The sequence below is a fragment of the Melozone crissalis genome, unplaced genomic scaffold (assembly GCF_028551555.1).
Source record: "Melozone crissalis strain CALT ecotype California unplaced genomic scaffold, PUWL_Pcris_2 ptg000027l_1, whole genome shotgun sequence".
In the NCBI taxonomy this organism is placed as follows: Eukaryota; Metazoa; Chordata; class Aves; order Passeriformes; family Passerellidae; genus Melozone; species Melozone crissalis.
Genome location: NW_026535805.1, coordinates 36,783,861 through 36,810,544, shown reverse-complemented (window position 1 = coordinate 36,810,544; position 26,684 = coordinate 36,783,861). Strand labels below are relative to the sequence as shown.

Here is a 26,684-nt window from a genome sequence, read left to right as displayed (position 1 = left end):
TTTTCTGTAGTTGGAGTTTTAAATCCCAAATTCTTTGCTTCTGCATAAATGAGAAGAGTATTAGCAGACCTTGAGGCAATTGGTGCACTTTATCCTCCCATAAGCCAGTCACTTGAGTGTATTTATAAGAGTCTTGGCTTCTGTTTTTTAAATTACTCTGCACAGGAGGATGTTCCAGGATAAAAAAGCACAAAAACCCAAACACCATCTTGGTGTCTGAAAAGTATTTTTCTTCAATATCAGTAAAGCACTTTCATTCATACAAAATTCAATTACATCAGAAGTATTGCAAATTAATTACCTTTCTCACAACGTACCTTGTTTCTTCGTATGTGTTCTAGCCACTCCCCTGAAGTAAAAAGAACCTGGATTGCCTTTTCCCTTTTGTCTGCTGCTGATTGGAACAGAGAGATGCCCTCTCTCTCTACCACTTTCTCAAAAGTAGGTCTTTCATATCTGCCTAGATGTAGGACCATCTAGACTTTCTTTTACTGAGTCAACACCTGTAGATCAAGGAGCTAAAACTAATAAAAAAAAAATCAGACTTGTGCTGTTACAGCTGATTTTCCTCTTCAGTCTGTTCAGGTTGACCAGTACTTCCAAGTAAACTTCTTGTCTTCTTCTTTTGCCGTAGTTCTTCTCTGTAGTTGAACACAAAAAGGCTTGGGTCTTCATCACACATTTTCCTGTATACATTACACAAGTTTCTAAACTGTGACATAGAGAGCTGAAAAGGACGCAGAGTTGGATCAACATCTGCTGTCATCATCAGCTGTTCTGTTCTTTTCAAGCGCCCATTTTCAGGAAACAAGGTCCTAAAAGATATGGGGTGAAGAAAAATTTCAGCAATTCAGACAGACAATTACATTTCCCTTAAGAGTAAAGTGGAATTTAATAATAAACCTACATTAATTATGTCACTATTTTAGCTCTGGCACCCTTAACACATCTCACAATCTGAGCAATGGAAACATATAAAGGTCCTTTTTCTGCTTATGACACCATAGAAAAGCACATACATGCATTATAGACTAAACACATGTATGTATGTTCATGTTTGTTAACATTAACTAGAGCTTTGGGTATGGATACAAGCACAGAGCCTTCTTAGAATTAGCCTCATATTTAGAAAGCAACAACAGATTAAACTGCACAATACAGATCAGATTCAAACAAATATGACTTTTTTCAGACTGTTTCATTCCAATAGAAAAGACAGTTATCACTTGCCATTAATACCCCAATTCTAATACCAGAAAAAAAAGCCAAGAAAGAGGAAAGGAGCATTTAATTGTCATTCACTTTTTAATATTTAGAATGTGGGAGAATGTGGCAGGAGTCCTTGATTTTGTTTACAGCTTTGTCATTGTTCACAAATAGGCATATCAGTACATTTACTCTAGGGCTAGATGCATTATCACCTTTCTCTCAGAGGTTCCCCAAATTTGAATGAAGTATACTAGGTAAGTGATTGTTAACTTTACCCAACAAAATACATACTACACAGTGCGAACTATTGAATTGAAAGGATCTGCTCTTATTGCCAGTACTTCTCAGTCTAAAACAAGCCAGAAATGCAAAAAAAGCTGCACATGATTCATGGGCATTTTTTAATTGTCAAGTTCCATCTGTGTTATATACATAATACCTAAAAAATATTGTGCGTCTAATACAATAACACATTGCCTTCCACCCCCCCCCCCACCCAGATGTGTTTGGCAGGTTGGCTGGATAAACTACTCAAAAGGCTCTGTAGAAGAAATGATAGTTTGTTCCTGGCAGGTACATAGAACACGAAGTTAAGAAGGGGTTTAAAATCATAAGTGAAAAATGAAACTTCTGGGAAACCTGTTTGTAGTATATGTTACTTCAGGCCTTTGTCAAAATGTTCCCATTAGTGCAGCATCTAGGTCAGCAATGGGTTATTTCAATATCTCTCTTTCCTTTGCTTCTGTAGTTAAAAAACATACCTGGAGCAAAGTCTACCTAGTCTTTTTTTACACACTATGAACCATCATATAAATGCTGTGAATCAGAACTCAAACTACAATATGGACTTCATATTCACTCTTTTATTTCACATCTCAAGGCCCAGAATCCATCCACAAATAGGAAGTGATTCTATTGTCTTTTGTGTATATAGTCTGTGTGATAGAGAGCCTTATAATGAACTTAAGAGCTTTTTTATACACCAGAATTTGCTATTTTTTTCAGGTCAGCTAAAGAATAAGAGGATTGTGTTTTTTAGCTGCACACTAGGGCTAAGGTATGATAAGCTGCTAGGGGAATACGTGATGTCCAAAAGTTCAGTTTCCCCCTCCTTGCCTCAAAAGAATGTAAAGCAGTTATTAGCAATTTGAGATTACACAGAAGCTAGGAGGGTTTTTTGAAAACTTTGGTAACAATATTGTACACGACACAGATATGCTGACTGCATGTGCCTTTTGCTTACATTGTCAAGAGAGACCATTCCTTCACAGTAGAAAAAAAAAGAAAAAAAAGAAAGAAAGAAAACCACCACCACCCTGTAAGTCAAAACCAAACCAGTCTAGAGTTTGGACACCTCATTTTCTAAACACTTTGAAATGCATACGCAAACTTTAACACAAAGAAATCTGTACTCATTTTAGATCCAATGTCTGCACCCCACATATCAATGGCATCTACAGCTTCAAGGAAAGAGAACCCAACAGCCCAAAACTAGATGCAAAATGTTTTGTTCACCTTTAAAACAGTGACATAGAAGGCTTGAAGTACAGTAGTAGCCATCCCTATTCTAGACTGCATCAGGGCCAAAACTATGCCCAGCAGCCTTCAGGGAGCCCAGGCTGCATGAGATGCCTCTAGTCATAACAGCATCTCTGTCACACGTTCTACAGTGCTGAATACTGGGGGTTGACCACAGTAAGTCAGACACATGGCAGTGTTGGAGTTTAAACAGGATCCTTGGCAAAAAACCTGCAGGTTTCTCACATCAGAGAACCTAATAAATTCTAATAACCTAATAAAGATACTGAGATTTTTAAAAAGCCAGTAAGAACTCCATAAAAGGGCAAGCACAGAAACAAAAATTTGACCTTTTGACACTATCCCCAAATAAGTAAAATTTCCTACAGATGATGTTCTCCTCACACTGCTATCTTTGGTTCTGGATTTTGATACTTTCATTTTTTAACTCAATCATTCTGTAGTTTTTGTGGTTGGGCTGGGATTTTTCATTTCTGAGACAGACAAACTATTGAAAAGATGACCACTTTATCCTAGGGATTTTTAACAACTTCAACTGCACCAACAAAAATGCACAAGTAATTATTACATACTTTAGATATTAGTCTCATACTTTTGTGTCCAGAAATCAACATTCTGAAATAGAAAGATCTGATGAACTATGATGACAAATTTAAAATTGGAAGAATAAAATCAAATGCATAGCTGATTTAGTAGCTGGCGCATTTACAAAAACATTACCTGAGAATTTTTCATTAAAAATACTTACTCAATTCCACGGAAGCAATATTTTCTTCTAAACTGAAAAACACTTTGAACCACCTTTTCTACTAGCTCAAATGGCTGCTGGATCTTTGGTTGCACCAATGGAGTGAAATGCACCACAGCCACATCCACCTATATGGAAAAGAAAGAAAAATTCGAGTAGACATCTTCCTCTGAGACACATTACTTCTAAGTTACCTGGCTAGACATCGGCAAACAGGCAGAATATAAGAAGGAATTCTTGCAGCAGATAAGCCAGCCATGCAGTGACTAATGGCATGGTATGGAATAGAAAGATTTGCCTTAGCTTTCAAGACCCTACAGAATTTTAGTCTTAGTTATCAGCATATTTCCAATTAGTTCACATGCCATCAGTACTTAGGACTTTTTACCCCCATGGCACTTTGTCCATTTAGAGCAACTTTCACGTAATCTGTAAAGTAATTAGCACTTCTGTCTTCAGATCCTTCCACAAGATAATTCTGACATAATACACAAATTAGATAATATTTGATATATAGGCTGAAGGGCAGCTGGAGAAAATTGGTATTATAATTAGAAATCAAACTCATTCCCTATATGTTTTCTGTTGCTCCAGGGCTTTTCTAAAATGTAAGCTAAGGAATTGCTTTTTAATGTATTAGGATTGCTAGTCTATTTAAAGGAATGGTAGGTAGAAATAAGTGCACTCAGTTTAAGTGACCACACAACTCTGTATTTACACTGTGTATCACAGTTCATCCAAAATTATGTTTGAACAGTTCCACGAAGATAAGCTTGTATATATTCTTTTGTAGTTCTCAGATCAGACTGGTTCACTGAGTAGTCACTTGCCCTGTGTCTGAGAACAGAATGAAATAATATGTACACACTTTTATGTTTTTTATATGTCTATGTGTATATATCTGTGTATGTCAAGCAATTATAGAGGCACTGTATTACATAGAAACTTTCTGAATTCAGACTTCTGTACTAAAAATTAGGAGCTGGAATAAAACTCCAGTTCTGCACAACAATGAATAATGCAGATCATCTTCCAAACTAGATATTAACAATAAAAAGGAAAAATTTCTGTGTAGGAGCACAATGAAAATTTTTAAAATGTGTACAAGTACTGTACAAATTTTTAAGTGCCAGATTTTAAAAAATACTTAGTCTCTTATTAAAAAGTCTGCTAAAATGATGGGCAATCACTGAATTTTTAAAAAGATCTGACAGTCAATACTGGCACTCACAGAACATGAATTTATCATCACATGTGCTAGTTCTGACAGAAAAGAGAGGCACAATCAGACCAAAGAACAGCTGCTGCTTGAACCACAGTCTCAGTGTACCAATTGTTCGAGACAACCCAGAGCACAAGAGTACTTCAAAAAACAAAGTGTTCCTCCTACTGCTTCAACCAAAACTGCTCATAGCAACCTCTGATGTGACATAATCTTACACAAAGGTGCCATCCATCCATTTTGTTCTTTCTGTGGGAACAGCTCAGCTGTTAAGTACATCTATCCAGTACAAATGCTTCTACAACACAAATTTCAAAGGAATTGTAAAATCCAAACAATATCGGTTTTTCATGTAGACAGAACTTACAAAGCCAAGCAAAAATACTGGCTAGAGAAAGGAAAGAAAATACCAATTAATGGCACTGATGAAGAAAAAACCCACAGCAAGTTTCCAGTGCTAGCACTGCTGATCCCAAGTATATATTACTGGAGTATTTTTCTTTAGTTGTCCACCTTTTCTGAAAGCTAGAGTTAAAAACACACCAGAAAAAATACTTAAAATCACTGAAATGTGAAGCACAAGAACTTATTTAAAAATCAGGCGACAAAATCACTTGACATATGGAATCTGCAGTGAAGCAAACATAAATTATTTCCCAAAGCAGATTTTAATTTTTCAAGTGTCAGAGCATCTGCCTTTGCCATGGGTTGCTCCTACCAGGAAGATCACAGGGATATAGAAAAAAAAACCTGTGTTCACATTGAGTAGAAGAAAACTTAATCTTTTTGAACAGAGCAAATACATAGTTCACATGTCCAATCAGCTCCTTGAACAGAAATACTAAGGGCACGTGCATATGTTTACCTACATTTTGGCCAGGAAATATAACAATATTACCCCCACAAAATGAAGGGTAAGAAAACAACCATATAGCATCACCTAGTCACCCCAATTCTGCAGAAATGCTCACAAGTGAGAAATGAGGGCTCTTTGGGAGTTAGAGACACATCTTGAACAAAAATTTCTGAAGGAAAAAAGCACATAATCTAGATACAGTGTACAGCTTCAGAGCCAAACAGCTCAATTTGCAATCTCAAGGCCAGTAGGCAATAATTTCTGCTTCTGAAACAAAACACAGCACTTCTCAGTTCCATTATAGACATTGTTTTCTTTGGACCCCAGGAAAGCTGCTTGGTTACTATAGCAACAGATACAGGGGAAAGCTTTTCATTTGTAAATGGCCACTCCTTTAAAATCACACATGCTATTTTCCCCATACCTTTTAATATGCATCAAATAGAGAGTAGAATTATGAAAGCCAATAGAGTACATAAGAGCACTTAAAATACACATGTTGATTTGATAATTTTACTAGTAACACTTTTCACCCAACCAAGTATTTTAGAAATATTTACAAAATAACACTCAAGTCTTACAAAATAATGAATAGCAAAATCATTCAACTGATACATCCCAAATTGTCACTAGTACAGCAATTATTCACCCCTGACTGTTTTAGTATAACTGTACAATGAAGGTTTATGTTCTGGTAGGGTAGGAGGAACACATAACAGAGTACAATTTAATTCACACAAGTCTGCTGCCTTGCTAATGAAATCAACACACTAAATCAGAATAAGCTTAAATGAGACAATTTTTACTAATTGTTGACAACAAAGGTCTCATAATGGGCAATACACGTACCCTGCAACAGGGCTGTATTAAAAGCAAACCCACATAACCTTTCCTCAGGATGTAATTTGCTCATAGGGAACTAAAACCAAACCAGAATATATTACAATTTCATTAAAACAGACTGCTTGAGATCCTACTGAGAAAGTTCTAAGCCAGCACTTTCACAATCCAAGTATTCAGTACTATTTTATCTGTCTACTACAAACAAATGTTAGGTCTAACACCAGATATGTGCAACTCATAGTGCAATTTTGTTCTGATGAGAGTTTACTTTTGGCTCACTTCCATTAGAAAGCAACTATGCTGCTACACTAATAGAAATTATTTCTGTGCCAGAAGAGCTCTGCAGTAACTCCATTCACACCAGGCTCACAAACAGAATCACAAGACACCCAAAGTCAGGTACAGAACCTGTGAGTATATCACTGCTGCAATGAGCAAGACCTTTCTCCAATCTTCTTGATTTCTCACACCAACTTGTTGAGGCCACTTCTCTGATGTGCTGCATCTACCATGGAAGCCTTACCAGCAGCTTTATTCCCTTATTCTTTTATACAGCCTTATACAAAGGTAACAAGTTAGAGGATAACCTATGGAAGGCTAAAGCTATCAGGAACAGACAAGCAAAGCCTGCAGTTGAATAGAAGTGTCCTGCTGTTCCATTACAAATTAAAATAAATTGCACAGTTCTTTTCTAGGAAATTTAAACTCTTAATAAGATTATCTGTGATGAAAAGAACAACAACTGACAAACAAGAAAACTCTCTGGCTCTCAGTGCAACTTAAATGATTCTCCCTCCAGTCTGCAAGTCTACAGTTTCTGGATTCATAAGATTTTACTCCATTTAATCACTGCTCACACTTTCCACCACAGAGCCTGGGTATCATTATGTATTTAGGACTAAGGGCCGCCGTCTGTTTTATTCCATAATCTCTTTGCTTTCCCTCACTGACTGTTTTTCAAACAACACTCATTAAACAAAGTACTCCTTTATTCTCGGGTAGATGGAACTAAGAGAGGGAGCAAACAGCAGTAATGCACTTGCTGTGGAGAACAGAAAAAAAACAACATTCCAAGAAATTTTGTTAATACATGCCAATGCAGTTTTATATGAGAAGGGATAGCTGCATTCAAGAGAAACTACATTTACCAGGATATCTACAGTGAAGAAAACATCTCAGACCTCACGACCAGCAGTAAGTCCTACACAAACAGATATGAAACATAACTGTATGTTTAATTACAACTGTAGTGCTTATACTTGAATTTATCATGCCTTTAACTTGGTTCACCCCATTAAATGTAATGTATGGCTACCATTCACAGTGTTTTGTGTTTATGCTTGCGTGTTTTTATATACTGATTTTAAAAAAGGAAGCAATGAAAAAGGCTGATTCAGAGCACTAATTATCTTTTTGAGAACATGAATGAGAATATGAATGAGTTTTTGAATGGGTTTTGAGCTACCCAGACCTGTCAGTTCCTGCTGTAAAAGGAAGTTAAGCCATATTTCCCATGGGCCTGTACAGCAAATTATATGTATTTGCCAGAACAGCTCTTCCCAGCCTGAACAAACTGAAGGGATTTGGAAATAGGCAGGTCTCTGAAACAAGGTTTTAACAATTAATAGCTGTTAATATTTGCACCTTAAATTTAAGCATATTTAATATATATATGCTGGATACAGTTAGCACAGCCTTGAACAATTATCTGAAATAAATACAATATAAAAAGATTAGAGTATAAATATATAAATCATGTATATAGAGAGAATACAGAGAATTATACTATATATTATAATAGAGGATAACAGTGTTATAAAGGATAAATATATTAACTGGTTCAGAAATGCCATTTAAGACTGATAGAATACATACTGATCAAAATCTTGTTGTCTTATGTATAAGGAACTGAAACAAGAGTACAATGCTACAGATATTTTGTATTCCTCTTATTTTAATTTTATCCCTTATAGCTTTTCAAAAAAGTTCTAATGCTGCAGACCAATTTTAATATCATGGTACATATTTAGATAAAAAGTCTGGATCATGCTTTCTAAGACAGAAGCCTGCCCTTTGTCTACCACTGTTAAAAGACAAAACCTGCCAACTATACAGCCCCACACAAAAGGCAAAGCAGGGTACCACCTTCTAATCCTCCTCTCAGAGGGTTCAATCCACTGTTCTGCATCTGCAACCCCAACAGTCCAGCTGAGGTGACAGCAACAGTTCTGTCTTCCCAGCTGCACAGTTATCATTCTGCCCAAAATGTTCTCATCTGTCAAATGAAATTGGACACTGTATAAAAGAATAGCAAGGAGCTTTTTCAATGAATTTTTTAAAACTACCACTTCATGGCAGATTTGCAAATTATTTCAGACAGGTGACTGATTCAAAAAAAGGCACTTCCACAAATGAGCTGTTTCATACTAATATAAAAACATTTTAGAAGCAGATCACATTCACTCTTATGACTTCCTAAATACTGCTTCTCTAAGTCAAGAAATGGAAATAACTGAAAAAAAACCAACTTGTAAGTTTAAATAAAAAGAATAAAATATTGATTTAAAAAAGTCATGAGACTAATTGTAAAAATGCAAAAACTAAATTCCATTTTATTCTCCTCAAAAGCCAAGATATTTGTAACACTTATTAAAAAGATTAACAAGTAATATTTAAAAAAGAAATAAGGGGTTACCTTTAAGTAAAGGTAAGAACTAGTACAACAGCGCCTATTATTATAAAAAAGTCAACAGAAGCTGACTGCAGCTATCAACACACTTAAACAAGGTACCTGAAGAGTACAGTACCTTTTCTACCAGTGTGTTTTCCTACCACAATGGCTTCTAATCTGCAAGTTTCTAGTGTTCCATTTACGTGTATCTGTCTAGTAAGCCTGCAATTTGTATGCTATTACCAAAACCAACCGCAGTAAAATAAGTTTTGCTTGATGGCTTGCAATCATGTATGAAAGGGCAGCAGCTCCTTTTTACAAGCAATTCTAAAGCACTGTCCATTTGCCATCATCTCTGTTCAAGTACCTTGTGTACAGCAGCTCAGCTGCTGCAGGGTCATATTCAGATATTCATTCAGATAGCTCTAATTTTAAATGCAAGCTTTTTTTGTTTGCTGATTTCTTTTCCTTTCCCCCTCGAACTTCTCCTCCCCCCCTTTCCTCCCTGTTGCACAGGCGGCCACAGCTTGGCTACGAAGCTCCCAGTTACTCATTCCCACGAGAGAAAAGGCAGACAAAAGGTGACAGAACCATCATGGCATCAGCAAGCCTGCAGTTCTTTGCTTTCATTCTGGCTTTGTTTGGCGTTTTTGGAGATATCGCAGCCACCTTGCTACCAAACTGGAAGGTAAACGCAGACGTTGGCTCAAACATCATAACAGCTATCACACAGATGCAAGGGCTTTGGATGGACTGCACATGGTACAGCACTGGGATGTTCAGCTGCACCCTGAAATACTCCATTCTCTCCCTCCCCGTCTACATCCAGGCTGCACGGAGCACCATGGTACTGTCGTGTATCCTATCAGCCTTTGGGATCTGCATCACTACGGTCGGAATGAAATGCACAAGGCTGGGAGGGGACACCGACAGCAAAAATAACGCTTGTTTTGCTGGAGGAATCTGCTTCATTCTTGCAGGAATCTTTGGATTAGTACCAACATGCTGGTACACGAGAGAAATTATTTCAAATTTCCTGGACCAGACCATTCCAGAGAGTAGTAAACATGAACCCGGAGGAGCAGTTTATACTGGATTCATCTCAGCAGGGTTTCTGCTTATCGCAGGTGTGATCTTCTGCTCTTCCTGTTTTAAAAGGCAGCAAGAAGCATGGATTTACCCTCCAAAGCAGCACCATTTCCCATCCACAGAGCAGGAGAGCAATGCAGGTTACAGCCTGAAGGACTATGTATAAATAGCTGTTTCTATCCATCGAAGTATTTCTATTCATTTGAGGGGGTTTTTTGTGTGTTAAGTGTAGTTTGGTTATTTCAACAAATGTGTAACATAGCACTTAATCTTTCTTGTATCTGGGTTGCAGTTATGCTTATGCAAGGTATTTCATTTATAGGGGCATCCACAAAAAGGAAAGAGTAGTAAAAGATACTTGTCTGCTACAAGAGTACTTTATTTTGTTGATTTTCAAACCCTTCTTTCTGACTTCACAAGTCACACTTATTGAAGAACAAGGAACTATTTTAAAAACATAATTGACTGTACAATTTATACATCAATATCTTGTTACAGCAAAGATGATTAAAAACTGCTTTCTGTTTAGTCAATCAGACTTTCAATAACATAAGACATTTTATAGTGTATTCTACAGTTTTATCTTGATTTTATTTATGATGCAAGGAAAAAAACCCAGAAACTATTTGTTCAAGAAGAGCAATTCAAAGGTTTTAAAAAAGCGGACACATCTGCCTTTCATTTTCAATTCTAAATTGCCTTGGTAACTAGATTTTGTTAAAAAAATAAAAAATACAAAAAAATCAACCAACCAAAACAAATCCACAACAAAAGCTCAAGGCTCCAAACTTTAGCTGCACTGTATGCTCTGCATATCAGGCTGAAGGATCAGCAGTACCATTCAGCTCTTGCCAAATCCAGCTCTCCTGCCCCGAACTGCCACCTGCTGTGGGTTTCATTTATTGTTGTTATAGGAAAGTATGCTGGATAGTCACCAACTGCTACTAATCTATCACTACACAGTGAATGTTAGAGATGAGGAGCAATACAACAAGAGAAATGTAACCATAACTGTGAAAACACCTGCAAACTGCAATGAGCAGGATAGAAACCAAACTATCTGTGTTCAGGAACCACCTGTAAATATTCTGGCTTACACTTGCTAAAGGCAGTTATTAACAGCTCGAATAACACAGTAATCACTTATTGCCTTCTACATTTCTGAGCTTCTGAAAGAACATTTTAAGTCATTTTAATTATTCCTGTAGGATCTGTTCCAGGCCCACTCCCAGGTATTCTATTACTGTAAAATGTACTGTAAAATATACAACAGTGATAAAAGAGACAGCTTCTTTATTTTTTTAACTGCCTTATTTTGAATAATTACCTTAAATCCTTTAACCTTTTCTTTCACCACACAGATTTTGTTTTGTATTGGTCATCGGTAAAGTATGTTCTACCTAAATACTTCCCTAAGTGAGAACTAAATCAAGAATGAATACAGGTATGATACAGGCCTTTAAATTCAGGAATACAATTCTGGATGAGTCTCTCAAAATCAGCTGCTATTTATTCTGAGTATTTATACACAACTTCCATTTCCCACAGTACTAGTCTGAAATTTGCTAAAAGAACGTGAAGGAGCCTAAACATGAAATATTTAGTATGTTGGAAAAAGATGTTTTATTACAGCATTTGGTAAAGTGGACTGTTTTATCGACTTAATATGTAAGTAGTCTTTATTCATAGAAAGTCTTCATTTTTCACACACAGAATGGCATTATATCTTGTTTTTATTCTACTGTTCTATTCTACCTACTTTGAGTTTCCTATGTTTTAATCAAGGAGCTTGATTTGTCCTATTTCTAATGCAACTATTAGCAGTTATTAGGTATCACAGAGACTTCATTATAACAAAAAGCCAATTTCTTTTTTTCCTAGACACAATGTTGTGCAGCACCACTCCATTAACCAAGAATCTTTTATGTCTCAACACTCATAGAAATGTTGAAATAATATTCATGCATTGAGCAAATGAGATAAACCACTCCTTCTCATAAACAAGCATCTCCACCTTTAGAAAGGGGTTTGACATGACACTGAGCTGTGATCACTACCATGTAAGTGAGTTAAATCTATTTGCAAAAAATGATAATCATAAGGCATTTTTACAGGAGCGTATAAGAAAAAGGTAATAATGGCATACCATGAGAACCACAACAAGTTTATTGGTTACACATACTGCAAATTTTTCTTCCTGAAACTTTACATAAAGTAGCTGTACTTCATACAGCTATGAAACAAAAATCAAGGACAGAGCCATTTCATTCACACTATGCTGCAAGTGCTTTCCAATAAAACAGATTCTATGAGAAAAAGTAACATTTAAAACCATGTCAGTCTACAGCTAAAAAAACAAGGACAAAACACAGGATCAGTCCACAACAGGTGTGTGAAGGAAACAAAATAATAGTGAAAACAGGTGCCAGTCCTGTCTGAAAGAATTCTACTTTCTGCTTTTGCAATATAAGCAATATTTGTTTTAACTCAAAAAATACATTAAATAAAAACATGCCTGCCTTTAGTTGTACTGCTTTTTTCATTCAACAGAGCACCAACTGACTCTGTGTTTATACTAAGATATTTGTCATAACTCTGAGTGTTACCTCTCTTGGTCAACTGTACAGCATTTTCAGTACAGGAAAATGGAAATATCAGTTACAGCTTCCCAATTTTGGGACACAGTCTGCACAAGACTTCACTAGATTAGCTTTATTACTACTCAAGTTGTACCCACCACTGAAAAATCCCCACCATAAAACTGGAATTTTAGCCTTACTTAAAAGTATTTCACATGTTTGACAGTGAGAGGGCATCCTGAAATTATTTTCCATTCAGCTAGGAAACAGGGGAAAAAAAACCTAAGCCAAAACCTCAAAGCAAAAAATAAGATTTCTTAAGCATGGTCATTTTCTTTCACAATGAATTTCTGTAATTTAACATGTTTGAACAGTTACTTGCTCAAAAAATACTAACAGAATTTTAAGAATTTTAACAGAATTATACCCAGATAGAGGCCTTAAAATTCATTGTGATAAATGAGAAAATAACCTTCCAAAGGTTCTCACGAGATATGCCAGAAAAGTAAAAAGGACCAAGAGAGAGAGACTGATAAAGAGGAAGAGAGATGTATTGAAGAGCTGAGCCAACCAATTTAAGAGGAACTTTCAGAAGCTGCAAGTTCACTTCTGAAACAGAGCAACAGTTTGATAGGACAAGTAGTAATGGTTTTAAACTCCCAGAGGGTTGATTTAAATTAGAAATAAGGAAGAAGCTTTTCACAATGAGGCTGGTAAAATACGGACATGTTGCCCAGAGAGATGGTGGATGTCCCATCCCTGGAAAAATTCAAGGTCACATTGGACAGAGCTCTAAGCAATCTAATGTAGTTGAAGATATTCCTGCTCATTGCATGGGAATGGTACTAAATGACCTTCCTTCCAACTCAAATACTTCTATGAGCCTATGGTTTCCACATGCATTCAGGGACACAGAAATTACTTAAAGTCAGGCACAAATTTTTACCAAAAAATCCAAACCAAACCAAAACAAGCTTATTGTCCAAAATACTGAATTATTTCTTAATTTTTGATTCCTGTACTCATAATGGCTATTAATAAAAACCAGTGGCAGTAGATAAGAGGACAACAAAAAGATTGTTCTTTACTCACTCAAGAATACATAAGAGGGAGAAAAGATTGTTACTTTTTTAAACAATCAGTGGGATACAGCTGACAAAGTGCTGTAGCAAATAGGAGGGAATAAAATATGCTGAAGATGACTGGGATGAAACTTTAAGATTATAGACATGGTAAAATTAGAGATGTTTGACAAAGTTGACAAAAGAAAAGCTTTTCTTATCACGCTCTTTCAAAAGACCCATCAAATTCTTAAGGCACAATTCCCAAACTGTTTATAAATGCATATGGTAAAATAGTAGCCTTTTGAAAAATACTCCAATCCTAGCAGACTATCCTGACATTAAATCCTAATCTCCCTCTCCAGAACACCCAAAGAAGTATGCTGACCTTGCAGATAGGTTTGAAGGTCAAAGCCAAATTCTGAGGAACAAAAAAAAAAAGCACTTTCTCAGAATAAGCATGCTTCATTTACAGGAATTTTACATCACTCTACTTCATAATACGGAGATGTTCAAATATAGCAGCCAGCAATGTTCCTTAGTGAAAATAAAATGCATTGCTTGACTGACATATTAACAAAAACCAGAAATAAATACAGGAAAACCTACCTCTGGCTTTGGAACAAAGGCTTGACCTGGAATTGTGAAACAGTTTTCCACCGTGCAGAGATGCTGAGCCATGATGGACAGTCTGCTGCGTTGGTTACTTCCTGGATTAGCTGTGAGTCTCTAGGAGAAAATCAAAACATGTACATCAGTGTTACTGAACTGGCCAAGTGACCAGTTGTATTAAAGCTTGATTTTCAGTATAATCAAATTTAAGAAAAAGCCACTAATTAATCATTAAAAACTTGTATCAAATCATATGCCTAGTTAATATAAAATTTTTTTCTCCAATATAGCAGCATTTCACTAAGATACCACGCTGATTTACAACTTCAGTCCTGCAATCAAATGCACGTGAAAAGGAGCTCCTAGAAATTCTGCAGATCTAAATGAATGTCAAAAGAATTTTGTATGGATACAAGAGAAAACTATTCTGACTGCAGGATTCAAAACAAACCTAACACCAGCTGACAGTACTCTCACAATCCTTTCCTTCCACTGTTTCTGTATAAAATACTACTACTCTTTTTCCTCTTCAAGATGAAACAAAGCTCCATAAACTCAAGATCGGATAGAAACCAAAAGTTCTTCATCATTTACTGGTCTACTCTTACAATATTTGCAAGGAAGCTGGGTCTACTTTATATAAATTTAGAATGCCTAACAGTGAGAGCATTAAGTCTTAAAATTCAATTTAAGTATCCTCTGATTTTCCCATGATTTTTTTTACAAAATAGTAGCCTGGACAGAGGTTTCCTATGCTCTTGTGACCTGGCAAGAAACACATTTTATCGTGTTTTGCTTGCACAAACGTAATTGAAACATATAAAGCAACTTGTAAAACAACTCTCAAATTACAGAAGTCATTTCACTAACACATGCAAAAACAGAATCCTGATGATTCATGTTCTTATTTACCACCACCTCAATAAAAAAATAAAAACTGAACCCCAATTTGCATATCTGGTAGTATTTGTACAGCATGCAGCTCCATATGAAAACCTACTCATAAAATGCTGCCATGCTTATTCAATTTATGCCCGCAACTAAAAGTTAAAGCAGTTGCCAAAGTTTCACATTTTTTCAAACAACTCTTCCTAAAGACAGTTCAGCATGGAGCAAATAAAATACTTTTCAATGACTTTTTGGAAAGAATGGTCAGAGATTCTTTTTGCCTATGCCAGCATGTAAAGCTACCTTCATTGTTGTGTCAGAGGAAATTATTATTCTCTAAAAAAAACCCAGACTGCAAAGTCCAACAATGCAACCTGACACGCACTTCCTTAACCTCTGCAGTGGAAATGAAACTGAGCTAATGGCAACACTTGTAGCAATACTTCCAGCGCCAATTCACACAAACCTATCTTTACTTCTCCCAGAAACCAACTAGCAAGCCTCAGGCAGTAAGCTCCTGCTTCTCATTTACAGAAGGGATAACTCAACATCTGGATAGTAACATCTTAAACCACTTCAACCACAGCAGCAGGAGCACACTTGTGTACAGCACCCACGCATGGATCAGCCACACAAACTCCCAGACACGGGCAGGGACATGCACAGCTAGGTCAGCTTGCTCAGAGACCTGACCTGCCTGACCTTCAAGGTTTCCAGGGACAGGGCATCTACCCCATCTCTTGGCAGACTGCTGTAGCGTTTCACCACCTCACTGTAAAAAATTCCTTCCTTATATCTAAATCTCCCTACTTTAGGTTTAAGACCATTACTCCTTGTTCTATAGCAACAGGCCCTGTTAGAGGATCAATTTTAGAGTAAGTGGGCTGGAAGAACCTGGCCTAGGGTGACAGATTTGAGATGAAGCACTGAAGAGTTTGGGACAAAGCAAAAGTTCTTAGCCACAAAATGAGTAGCAATTTTAGAAACTTTAGAAAAACTACAAAGTAAAAAAAAATATCTGCTTGACACTCCAAAGTGCTATTTTTACTGATGTGGGTATTTGGCCTTATCCTCATTAACAGCCCTCAGATTCAGCATATAAAATAACTGCTGGCTCTCATCAGCTTTAATCAATTTATTTATATCATATCAGAACACAGTGGGCTGCAGTTGTAGGTGTCTAGTGACATAGCTCACACCAACATTGCTGTGCTACAAGGAAACAGGAAAGCAAGAATATATAACCAGCAAGAAAGGCAAAGGTATCTACTTCTCTATTAAACTGGCAAAACAAAGTCTGACAATAAATAAGAGTACATTGCTTCACTTTCCTACTGTTAACATCAAGTTATCCTAACTAATTATAAAGCACATCACTCCATTCCATGATCTCATGCTTTCGCTGAGCTTATGACATATACACAGACTTTGTTTGATATTCAGGCTCTTAGCTTAGAAATATCCAGGGAGGAAACCAAATTCCCCTATCAAGACTATAAATCCAGAGATACACAAAATACCAGTAGCAACTCACTATGATCTGCATTACACTGTTCTCTCTTTCCTGATACTGACTATGCCTGTACACACCAATTTAGTGGTTACCTTAAGCAACTCCAGAGAGTCAGGAGAAAAGACACAGAACCTAATTACTGCTCTTTCTCCTAATCATAAAATAAAATCATATCTTTAAAACAATTTCTTTTCATGGTATCAAACCAATAATGGAAATGCAAACCAAAAACCATGAACAATTCTGTCTTTGAGGAAGACCTGTGTTGAACAAGAATCAAGAGCTCTCAGAATGTAAACTCAACAATTAACACCGTTTCACTGCATGACCTTGAACAACATACTCCATTTCCCAGCGTTTCTAACTCCTCAGTGTTTTAAGTACAAGAGCTTAAGTGTGCATGGTATTTTGCACCTAACTGAGCTCTACTGGGTGCAAAAGAATTGTAATCTGCATGTCACCATTGGCACATGCAGCTGGGTACAGCAATGTAAAGGACAGAGTGCTCTAACCCAGTATCAGGTGAATTACTATGCATCTTACCTATCATCACCCTGCATTTTACATCACAGTCCATCACCCTTATTTTGCAACAAGGCCTAATCTCACCTGACATGAAGTCCTTCTGGGAAACAGACCTGGATTCTGTAATGCCTGAAACCAAATGAGCCCACAACTGAATTAAGAAAACTGGTTTATTTCATAGCAAATGTTTGTCCCTAGTGTTCTCTAGAGCCACCTACTGGAAATACTTCTTAAATCTTGATTGCAAAGCTAGGGCAATGATGGCACAATATGGCTTTCTTTGACCCAAAAAATGTCAGCAGACATCCCACTCACATATATAATTGTTACTAATTTTCACAGAGAAAAACAAAATTTCCTATTTGATTTTTTTCTTTGAAGGATTAAAATTAAAACAATATACACACTGAGGCTGCACAGACAAAACACAGTTTGTAACCCACAGTTACAAACAGTGGGGTAATAAGATGGAAATTCAGTTTTCAGGCTGATGTGCAACTCCTTTTTTCACTCTAAGTGCAAGTGACTGCTTCCATAACTGCAAAGCAAAAAAGCTTTCCATTCTGTATGTTTTACATGTTTCATGCAATGTCAATAGAAATAAACTGTTAAGTCAGAAAGCACTATGGAGTAAGCCAACCTAGTATCAACTGACATGACATTAACACTGCTACACTGCAGATCAGTCTGGCCTTCCTTGAGAAACTACTAATACAAAGCAAAATATCAATTTGCTCTTGGACTTGTGGTGATAGAAGTCAATTAAGAACTTTTTACACACACAAGAATGGTAGAATACATTAATAATTCTGATATCAAGTCTCATTCAAGAAAGCCAATGCCAATTTCCATGGTCCTGACAAACACCCCCTGCGTTTCAAGTGCTTAATCACAAGTGGAAATAATGTTAACCTTCCATTTTTCCTTATTTTAAGGAAGGTGTTTCTTAAAAATTATCTTTATAAAGAGGACAAAGAAAAATATAAGTGTATTTCTTGAAATGGATGAAAGGTAAGAAAAAGCAGATTGATGACATGCTGCACAAATGACTGTGAGAGAATCAACATATTTGAAAACAGAAGAGTGCTGTGCAATCTATTCATTTTAAAGAAATCAGACTACAAAAAGAAGAGAAAGAGTACCTTAATGAAATATAACCCTGTATAAGACATAAAAAAAATAAATTACATTCTTGTGAAAGGATCAGAGTAGATAATTAACACATCAAAATTCAAAATTTATAACCACATAAACTAAAAACTGAACTAACCTTTTCCTCTCTTTTCAAAGTCAACTAAGACAGGGCTTGTATTAACAATATGCAAAACGGAAAAACTGCCAAAATTTTACCTCCCCAACTTCCTTTTGGAAAGTCAGTGTCATCTGTGTCCTGCCGTAAATAAAAGGTCCATCCCTTTTTGAAACATTCTCAAGCCACTTGATGATGAGAGGAGTTGAAACACTGAAGGGCAGATTCCCAATGATATGTATATCTGGTGGTTCTGTTGACATTTGACAGAAGAAAAACAGCTGTGAAAATGTTTTGGGTAAGATTTTGCCAAGAAATAAAACACAAGAAAGATACATGCCTATCAACCTAGACTTAAAATATGGAAACAATTTTTTATTATGCCACACCAAAATGATGCCTGTCCATTTATACTCATCTTACACTGACAAAACTGTACTACTCTCCTCAGTATTTACTTGGATAAAAGTGGTTAGGTCTGGTTCTCATTTACATTTGAATAAATCAGTAGCTTTCAGATGATTTTCAGCTGATGAGTAAATTCTGAGCTACTCTAGAATGGCAAAACCATGATTCCTGTCACTTCAAACTATGACTATTAGGAACAGAGTAAATAGCCATACTCATATTTCTGCCCAACACATCCTCCCAGAGGCATTTTTCTGAGTCCTAACAAGCCTCAAAACAACCACCTAACTTACACTGGACAAGAGCTCTCTTTCTGTATAGAGCCCCCTGAAATCAAAAGATGTTAAAGTACAAGACTTAGCAACAAGAAGGGGTATCTGTTTTTCACTCATGCATCATGTCAGTATCTGTGTGTGCTGTACAACACAACACAGGGATTTCAGCAGCAGGGACCCTTATGTCTAAGCAGGAGTGCAACAGAAGTGGGCAAAACCCAAAAGCCAGTGTGCTGTTTCTTAGATATGACAATGTTTAATAACATGAATAAGAGATGACAATATCAAATTCAAGCTGTTTTTCTGGAACACTTTACTTATCAGCACTTTTTAGGCTGTGATATTTCTAATCTATCGGTGGTATTACACATTTATCAGAGACGGTAGCTTTTGAAACCCATCATCTTTTGAGATTTTCATATGGAAATAATACAGAAGAAATGTATCTTGCCTCTAATTGGTCAGCTCAAAACCTAATAGTGACTCTAGGTTCAAGAAAGGTAAATTTTTAAAACTACTCTACACTCTCACATGTACATTTTATCATAGTTTGTTCTGTGAAGCACTTACCTTTTGCAATGAGACAAATACAACATATAATTTTCTAGGTGAACATGATGTGCCATGGTCTTTTATGTCCTAAATCAGAAAGCACTTAACTGTTCTTCAGGCATTGCAAAGAATGACTTTACCTCATATTAATAAATTTGGAAAAGGGGACTGGGAGGTTATATCTGATTTATCTAATAGTATTACATGTTTTGAAATGGAAGTGAAATAATGCCTTAATGCAACCTCAGGTTTAAAAAAAAGCAAAAATACCACAATCCTGATGAGATGCTACTTTTGACAAAATATCCAGCTGAAACCAAAGCAATGAGAAAACTAAATTTTTGAAGGTAAGTTTTCCAAAAGTTTCAAAGCAAGTTACAGAAATTTCTTCAGTGGAACAGCAGCAGTGGTGATTTCTGACTTCTTCAAAAACAGGAAGAAGCCAGGAAGTGCTGCATTTGATCTCCTTTTATGCTTTCCAGAAGTCATTCCGGTACAGTCAAGACACTCTAAGGTTAATAACTGCAAAGCTCCTCAGTTTAAACTAAGGTCAATGTCACACAAATTTCACTGTTTTGTATTAGAAAAGGAAGAAAGTTCTCTGCTTTCTCTAGGGGGAAAAAAACCAAACAGTTGTCTCTTTATCTTCAACATGTACCAGAAGAGAGTAACACTGGCACTGAGTAAACTTCAGCTTTATCACTACTTAAGACAAACTCAGAAGCTCTAAAAACTGAAGTAAACCAAATGCAAATACTAACCATCCTCCCAGCTCTTTTTTAAGTGCTTTGGAAAAGCCTTCTCCATCTTATAGGTCAGGATATCTCCATGAACAATGCGCACTTTTCCTGGAGCTGCTTCAGATAATATCTGTTGTAAACAAGCAAGCAGTGAGTGTTAACCAAACTGATTTCCAGTTTCAGCCACTGCAGGAATCAAACCACAGCTATATATTTATCTTCAATATACAACAAAGCACAGTAGGAGGTAAAACTGAGAGCATATTAGTAAGCATTTAATTTCAAAAAGCAAACACTAGATAAGGATTAATGTGTGATTCTGGAAACACTTAACTATTCACAGATGTAAAATTCTTGATAGAGAATTCAAACTTGCAAACACTGCTAAGAGTCTCTTCAACAACAACAATTAAAAAGTCCCAGGCCACTAGCAGGACCTCACCTGATTTAAGTAATAATGTAAGCAAGAGGTTTTGAAAGGTTTTTAGATCAATTACCTATGAAAACAAGGGCTCGTGTTGTTTATTCTGTTTCCCCGACAGCTTTAGGAATTACTATCCAATTTCAGCCATATGTGACACAAGGCTGCAGAAATACTAATTTTTCCTTTAACATGAAAAATGTGGAAGAGATTCTCTTAATATTCCCTGTAGTAGTCAACACTTGTACCATTAAAAAACAAGGAATCAAACGATGGAATGAGTATCTAGCAGGAGGGAAGATTTCAACAACTTCTATCTTCCTAGACATTACAAAATCATCTCCATTGTCAGCTTCTGCAGCCCACCTGCACAACTTATCTAGTATTTAATAAAGCTGATATGCAAACTCAGCGCTGGCTGTAGTCTGACGACCAATTCTTTCATTTCTGGTGTCAGTTCCCATAATCAAAATTAGTTAAGCTTTACTAATGTTGTACTAATCTTTTCTCTTACCCTATGAAACTATGCACAAACAGCACAATTAAAAAGCAGTGGAGACTTTTTCCAAGATGACATTTGGAGATATTTATCGATCCTATAAGACAATAATGAGAAATGGCTTTAAGAACAACTTTGCTTTTCACAGAAATCCAAATTTATAAATAGTTAACTGCCAAACAGCCAGTGGCCTAACAGCCAAAATAAACTGCTCATCATTGTTAGTCCCATTTTCAATCTGAATTATGTTTATATGCTCAGAAACACAAAGAGCTTTCACAATTCTCTGAGCCAAAGGAAAATACTGCTTTCTCCTACTGTTCACATAATGTTGTCATGAAATTTTTTGAGTAAAAGTTTAGGGTTTTTAATTATCAAAAAAGCTAAGTTTTATGTACAGTAATAAAAGCTTAACAAAAAACCTAAGTATTCCTACATGTTTTAAGTGCAATTATTTCCAAACAGAAAAAATAAAACTAATCTCAACTCCAAACCACTTAATGGACTTTTCAGCATTACACTAGCAATTATATGACATACAAATTCACTAATCTGCCATGGTTTGTCAAACCTTTCTTTGAAGTTGTCATAAATGCTCTAGCAGGATTGTACTGAAAGATAATGTAAGATTAATAAAGTTAGAAAATAGTGTCATTTGCTAATAACAGTTTTCTTATCAAGATTGAGTTTAGGGGCTGCTGAGTAACACACTTTATATAACTGAGAATTGCATTTAATTTGTGACCAGAAAATCATTGTCTTATATTTCTAATTTGAAATAAAGACTTGGAAACCCAGTGAGGCTTTTTTTATTTGAAGGGAAAATGAGTGCAGCTCCAGGAGCTGCTGTGCATCAAGGACACCAACCAAGAGTGTTCCATCATACACAAACTCTCATTCTTCACACACAAAAGGGCACAAAGGAACATAAGGGGCATGGTTCAAAACATGAAATGGTGTTCTTGGAATAATTTAATATTCAATATATTCTCTTGCTCCCTTTCTCTATCAATCTTTCCAGCCTAAAAACTATTAGGGCATATGGCATAGAGAGGTTGGGATTCTTTAAGACTGAGACAGAACTGACAGATGTTCAGCTGGTGTAAACTTTAACTCAGTACACATATGTTCTTCACTGTATTTGAGTTCTGCAGTAAAGAATATCCCCCCTTCAGTTTTGTGAGAGACCACAGCTTGGAAAACAGTTAATGAAAAATGCTGTATGCTTTTCACCAGTGATTTTAAAAGTATCTAAGAGACATTTTAAAGTAATAGTCTCCTGTTGTTATTTTCATCTCTGACATTTCCCCTCATTCAAATCTCAACCATTTTATGAGCATGAGTTTTGATAGTTTGTTTGGGAAACCAGAAAAATTATTACAACCTATATTATTAGAAAAGCAAGATTCACTGCTATGTATCTTATTTGTATGGAAAAAAAGCAATACCAAATTGAGCACTAATGGCTGCAACACATTTCTTACTCATTCACATCCGCTGTTACTGAGTTATACCACCTCTATGTTCAATAACCTCATTCAGACATTCACTTCTACTCTGAGGAGACTGGCAATTAAAAATAATGACTAACATTATGTCACTTGAACAGTAAAGATAATTATATACCAAAAGCTCATTTTAGATGCCAAGAAGTATACTTTTATTCAGATAAAACTGTCGCAGAGGACGCATTTTGGAAGATCAGAAAAAAAAAATCCAAGTACTTAAAAAGCTGTCTTAAGTAAAACAAGTGTCATTTAACCTCAAATTCTCTCCAGTCCCAAACCAGTACTCAAAATCTAAAACAAAACTATTGATTGCCCCCACTCAAGTAAAAACTTGGTTTCAAATTTCATAGGATGAATATGGCATATTACATGTTATTAATGGCTAACCCCACAAAGACATAATTACATGAACATTCAAGTTTCAGGGCATGAGCAGTTTCATTCATACCTTACATTATTTTTATCATATAAAGAGACAGTAGCAGTCCTCAAGTGAACTACTTATTTATTTTCACTGCTGATTTACTGAAAAAGACACAGTGCAATTTAAGAAAAGCCCTTTGAATTGCTTTGAGATTGTAGAGACATAAGAAAACAGATTTTAAAATTTTTGGATTCTATTTTTCTTGCTGGATTTATACAGCCAAATTCCATAAAGATCCAGCAACACAAATAGTGAGTGTTTGAAAATGGCACAATGGCTTGTGAACTTATACCAACTTTAAAAGAAAGAAAGAAAAGCTTAAGAGTGTTTTTTTGAAAATGTAAAATAGATGCTTGATTTATTCTTCTCTACCTGGATGTTAACTCACAGTGACTGTATTAACTGGAGCCTTCTCAATTTTATAAAGCATAATTTTATAAAGCATAATTAGGATTAAAATGAAATATAAGACCCCACATAAGGACATTACATTCAGCCTTCAAATTATGATTTCACTAGCATGATGAAATGCACCTGAAATGTCTCAGCCTGAAAAAAACCCCACAAAACCAACAAGCCTTGGCAGTAACTCAGTTGCAGGATAAGGTCCTAAAGGGCCTATGAGAAAGCAGGAACAAATGAATTGCTATACTGTGTATCTGCAAGCAAATTATAGCTCTGGTTTCTGCCACAGAACCAAACCTATTTTCAGTGCTGAGATTCCAACAAAACACCTGGATTCTCTCTAAGTTCTCAGAATGTTCTTATTTAATGCTGTGGTTACATGTACACAAATTATTCTCCAGTTGGTACCTGCAATCCTGGAATAAATCGAGCATCTTTTTCAATTAAAAGGAGTTGTTCAACACCAGCACTGAGAATGGATCTGGTAATTCCTCCTGGCCCAGGGCCCACCTCGCAAACATGGGCATTCTTCAGCTCACCAGCCTGTTTCACTATCTTGTCTGCAAGACACAAAGAACATACTAAGCCTTTATTTTGCAGGAGATTCAGTTCACCAAGATAACCTCATTGTTTACTGTTACACAAGCACAAGCATGCTTATCTCAGAACAGACATAAACAGTGACACATCCCAGCTAAATCATCACGCACCCGCCAGACTGCACAGAATTCAGATTTGTTCCATACTGCAAGATATACTGAGCTATTTAAAAAAAGCTATTTTTAGTTTTTTGTCTTTAGTATTTGTTGTGCTCTTTAAAGAATCAAATAAAAAGAGAACATCACTCATCTGTACACTAGCAATACCATTGTGCTGCAAGCAAGCGCTTGTGTCCAACATCATAAAGTCTCACTACTTGTCCTTATAAAGGAATTTCACTACAGCACCTCTATTTCAAGGCAATTTAAGAAGTAAGAAACATACAATAAAGCTCTTTGAAGATTGCATTATGTACAGAGAAATTTTATGAGGGAGAAACTGGACTAAATGAAGAGCTGGAACACAGGCAACTAGTAGCTACAGAAAACAGGGCAGTTGAAAGGTGAGGAGGGAATACCCACATGTAAGTGAAATGATACAACATTAGGAAATATTATAGATAGATATATATATAAAGAAGACAGATTAATGGTTATAAAATTTAGTTAATGAAACAAAGGGATCCTTGGGAAGCATGGAGAGAAGATACTGACAGAAATTATGCTGCTCACTCCATGATCTCTTATGTTAAAAAATATCCAAAGACCTGTCTGCTTGTAAAGTTTTACTAACGGCATGCAGTCATTTTTATTCCGGGGTAGGAGTCTGGTTGCTCAGGAGGTGGGACTGAGTTTCATGTTCTGAATTTTTATCAGTCTAAATTATCAAACAAAATCAAATTATTAGCTACATGAAACTGCACTGCATTTCTAAATGCAAAATCTAGCCACCACTGTGCCAGTGAAGACACCCCCCCTGACTGACAGAACAGTGCCAGCTTTGTCACCCACCGCTGACACAAAGCTGAAAAAAAATTAAATTGCTCAGAACAATGCAACTGGTTCAAAAAAGCTACACATCTGATAAACTGAGACAAATAACTCTCCTATCTACAGCACATAGCAAACTCTAAAGTGCTCAACGTGTAACATACTTTCTATGATACAGAATAATCTGAAAACAATGCTGATTTTTAAGTCAAACTTATAAACCAAAATAGTACCCAAATGATACAAGTACCACTTCAGTTTCGATTTTTTGCATTTCAGTCAATAACCCATATTTAATTTAGGAATACAGTTTTAGAAGAGGTCTTTATTATACAGGTTTACCATTGAGCTGCCATTACTCTGACAAATGCTGTTAAGCAAACATCATGTCCTTAGCTGTACTCTGGATTCTGACAGAAACTGTGATATATAATAAATGTTAACTAAAAATATTAAAATAAAATATGTAACCTGTCAATCGCAAATCCAGTAGAAAGTTCTGGGAAAGCTGTTTCAGTGCTTTAAGGCGAAAGAGTTTAATAATCTCTCCAATAGTTGGCAGGGGAGGCAGACGGAAAGCTGCTACCTTTCCTGGAGCAGCCATAACACAAAACTCTCATTCCTTCCTCCTAGGGAGACACCAAAAATATTATTCTGTGACAAACAACGAACTAAAATTAATATTAAAAACACTACTAAGCTTACAAACCAAGGCGTGATTTACAAACCACTATGGGAGGACTAAACTCCAAACATCACTACTTTGACTTCTGGGCGCACTGTTTATGCTAGGCACGAATTCGGGGTATTTGGGCAAGTCCTCTTTTGCAGACCTGCCAAAACCTCGGGTAAAACCAGATGCCAATCTTTCATTACTTTAGAGAAGCGTCAGTAAGCAGAATGACCCGACAGCACCATGTAAACACAGAACGTGTTTAATTCACGTATCCCTAAGAAAGGCCGCAACAGCTCTGCCCGCCGCCCGCCGCCCGCGCCTGCTCCTGGCGGCGCCGCCCCACTGCGCAGGCGCACACGCCGTCAGCGCGGCTAGGGCGGGGCCGCGCGTGCTGCCGCTGCACGCACCAGGCTGGGCCGGACCGGGAGCGCCCCGCCACCGCCGCACGGGCTTTCTCTCTCCCCCGCTGCGGAAAGGGTCGCTCGGAGCGGTGTCCCGGCAGCGCCGCCGCTCCTCACGGGGCGCAGCGGGCGCCAACCCGGAAGAGAAAGGGCCGCGGCGCTGCGCATGCGGCTGTCCCTGGCTTACATGGCCTTACCTGGCTGTGCGCGGGCGGGGCGAGGCCCTGCGCGCCTCCTGCTTG

At 36.8% G+C, this 26,684-nt stretch overlaps 2 protein-coding genes across 3 annotated transcripts; one reads left to right on the top strand and one right to left on the bottom strand.

Annotated features, from left to right (window-relative positions):
* Nucleotides 1–8: 8 nt before the first annotated feature.
* TFB1M (transcription factor B1, mitochondrial) lies at nucleotides 9–26,684 on the bottom strand. Of its 2 annotated transcripts, none has more exons than XM_054280322.1 (8): nucleotides 26,640–26,684; nucleotides 25,837–25,994; nucleotides 24,245–24,396; nucleotides 20,601–20,709; nucleotides 18,706–18,857; nucleotides 14,427–14,546; nucleotides 3,497–3,624; nucleotides 9–815 (listed from the first exon to the last, which is right to left on the bottom strand). In XM_054280322.1, the coding sequence occupies exons 2-8, from the start codon at nucleotides 25,967–25,969 to the stop codon at nucleotides 554–556; spliced, it is 1,056 nt and encodes a 351-aa protein (XP_054136297.1). In that variant the 5' UTR covers nucleotides 25,970–25,994; nucleotides 26,640–26,684; the 3' UTR covers nucleotides 9–553. The 2 variants fall into 2 exon arrangements, with proteins under 2 accessions (XP_054136297.1, XP_054136299.1); XM_054280324.1 differs by lacking the exon at nucleotides 26,640–26,684 and adding an exon at nucleotides 26,449–26,474.
* CLDN20 (claudin 20) lies at nucleotides 6,864–10,480 on the top strand. Its single transcript, XM_054280325.1, has 2 exons — nucleotides 6,864–7,611; nucleotides 9,605–10,480. Exon 2 carries the CDS (start codon nucleotides 9,684–9,686, stop codon nucleotides 10,341–10,343), a length of 660 nt encoding a protein of 219 aa, XP_054136300.1. The 5' UTR covers nucleotides 6,864–7,611; nucleotides 9,605–9,683; the 3' UTR covers nucleotides 10,344–10,480.

What these genes read in the sequence shown, in the direction of transcription:
- CLDN20 (XM_054280325.1), top strand. Translation starts at nt 9,684, where the DNA reads ATGGCATCAGCAAGCCTGCAGTTCTTTGCTTTCATTCTGGCTTTGTTT.
- TFB1M (XM_054280322.1), bottom strand. Translation starts at nt 25,969, where the DNA reads ATGGCTGCTCCAGGAAAGGTAGCAGCTTTCCGTCTGCCTCCCCTGCCA. An exon ending in GATTTATTCCAGGATTGCAG is followed by an intron (nt 20,710 to 24,244) that starts GTACCAACTGGA and finishes TGTTTACAACAG; the next exon opens with ATATTATCTGAAGCAGCTCC. An exon ending in CCTTTGTTCCAAAGCCAGAG is followed by an intron (nt 3,625 to 14,426) that starts GTAGGTTTTCCT and finishes TTTTCCATATAG; the next exon opens with GTGGATGTGGCTGTGGTGCA.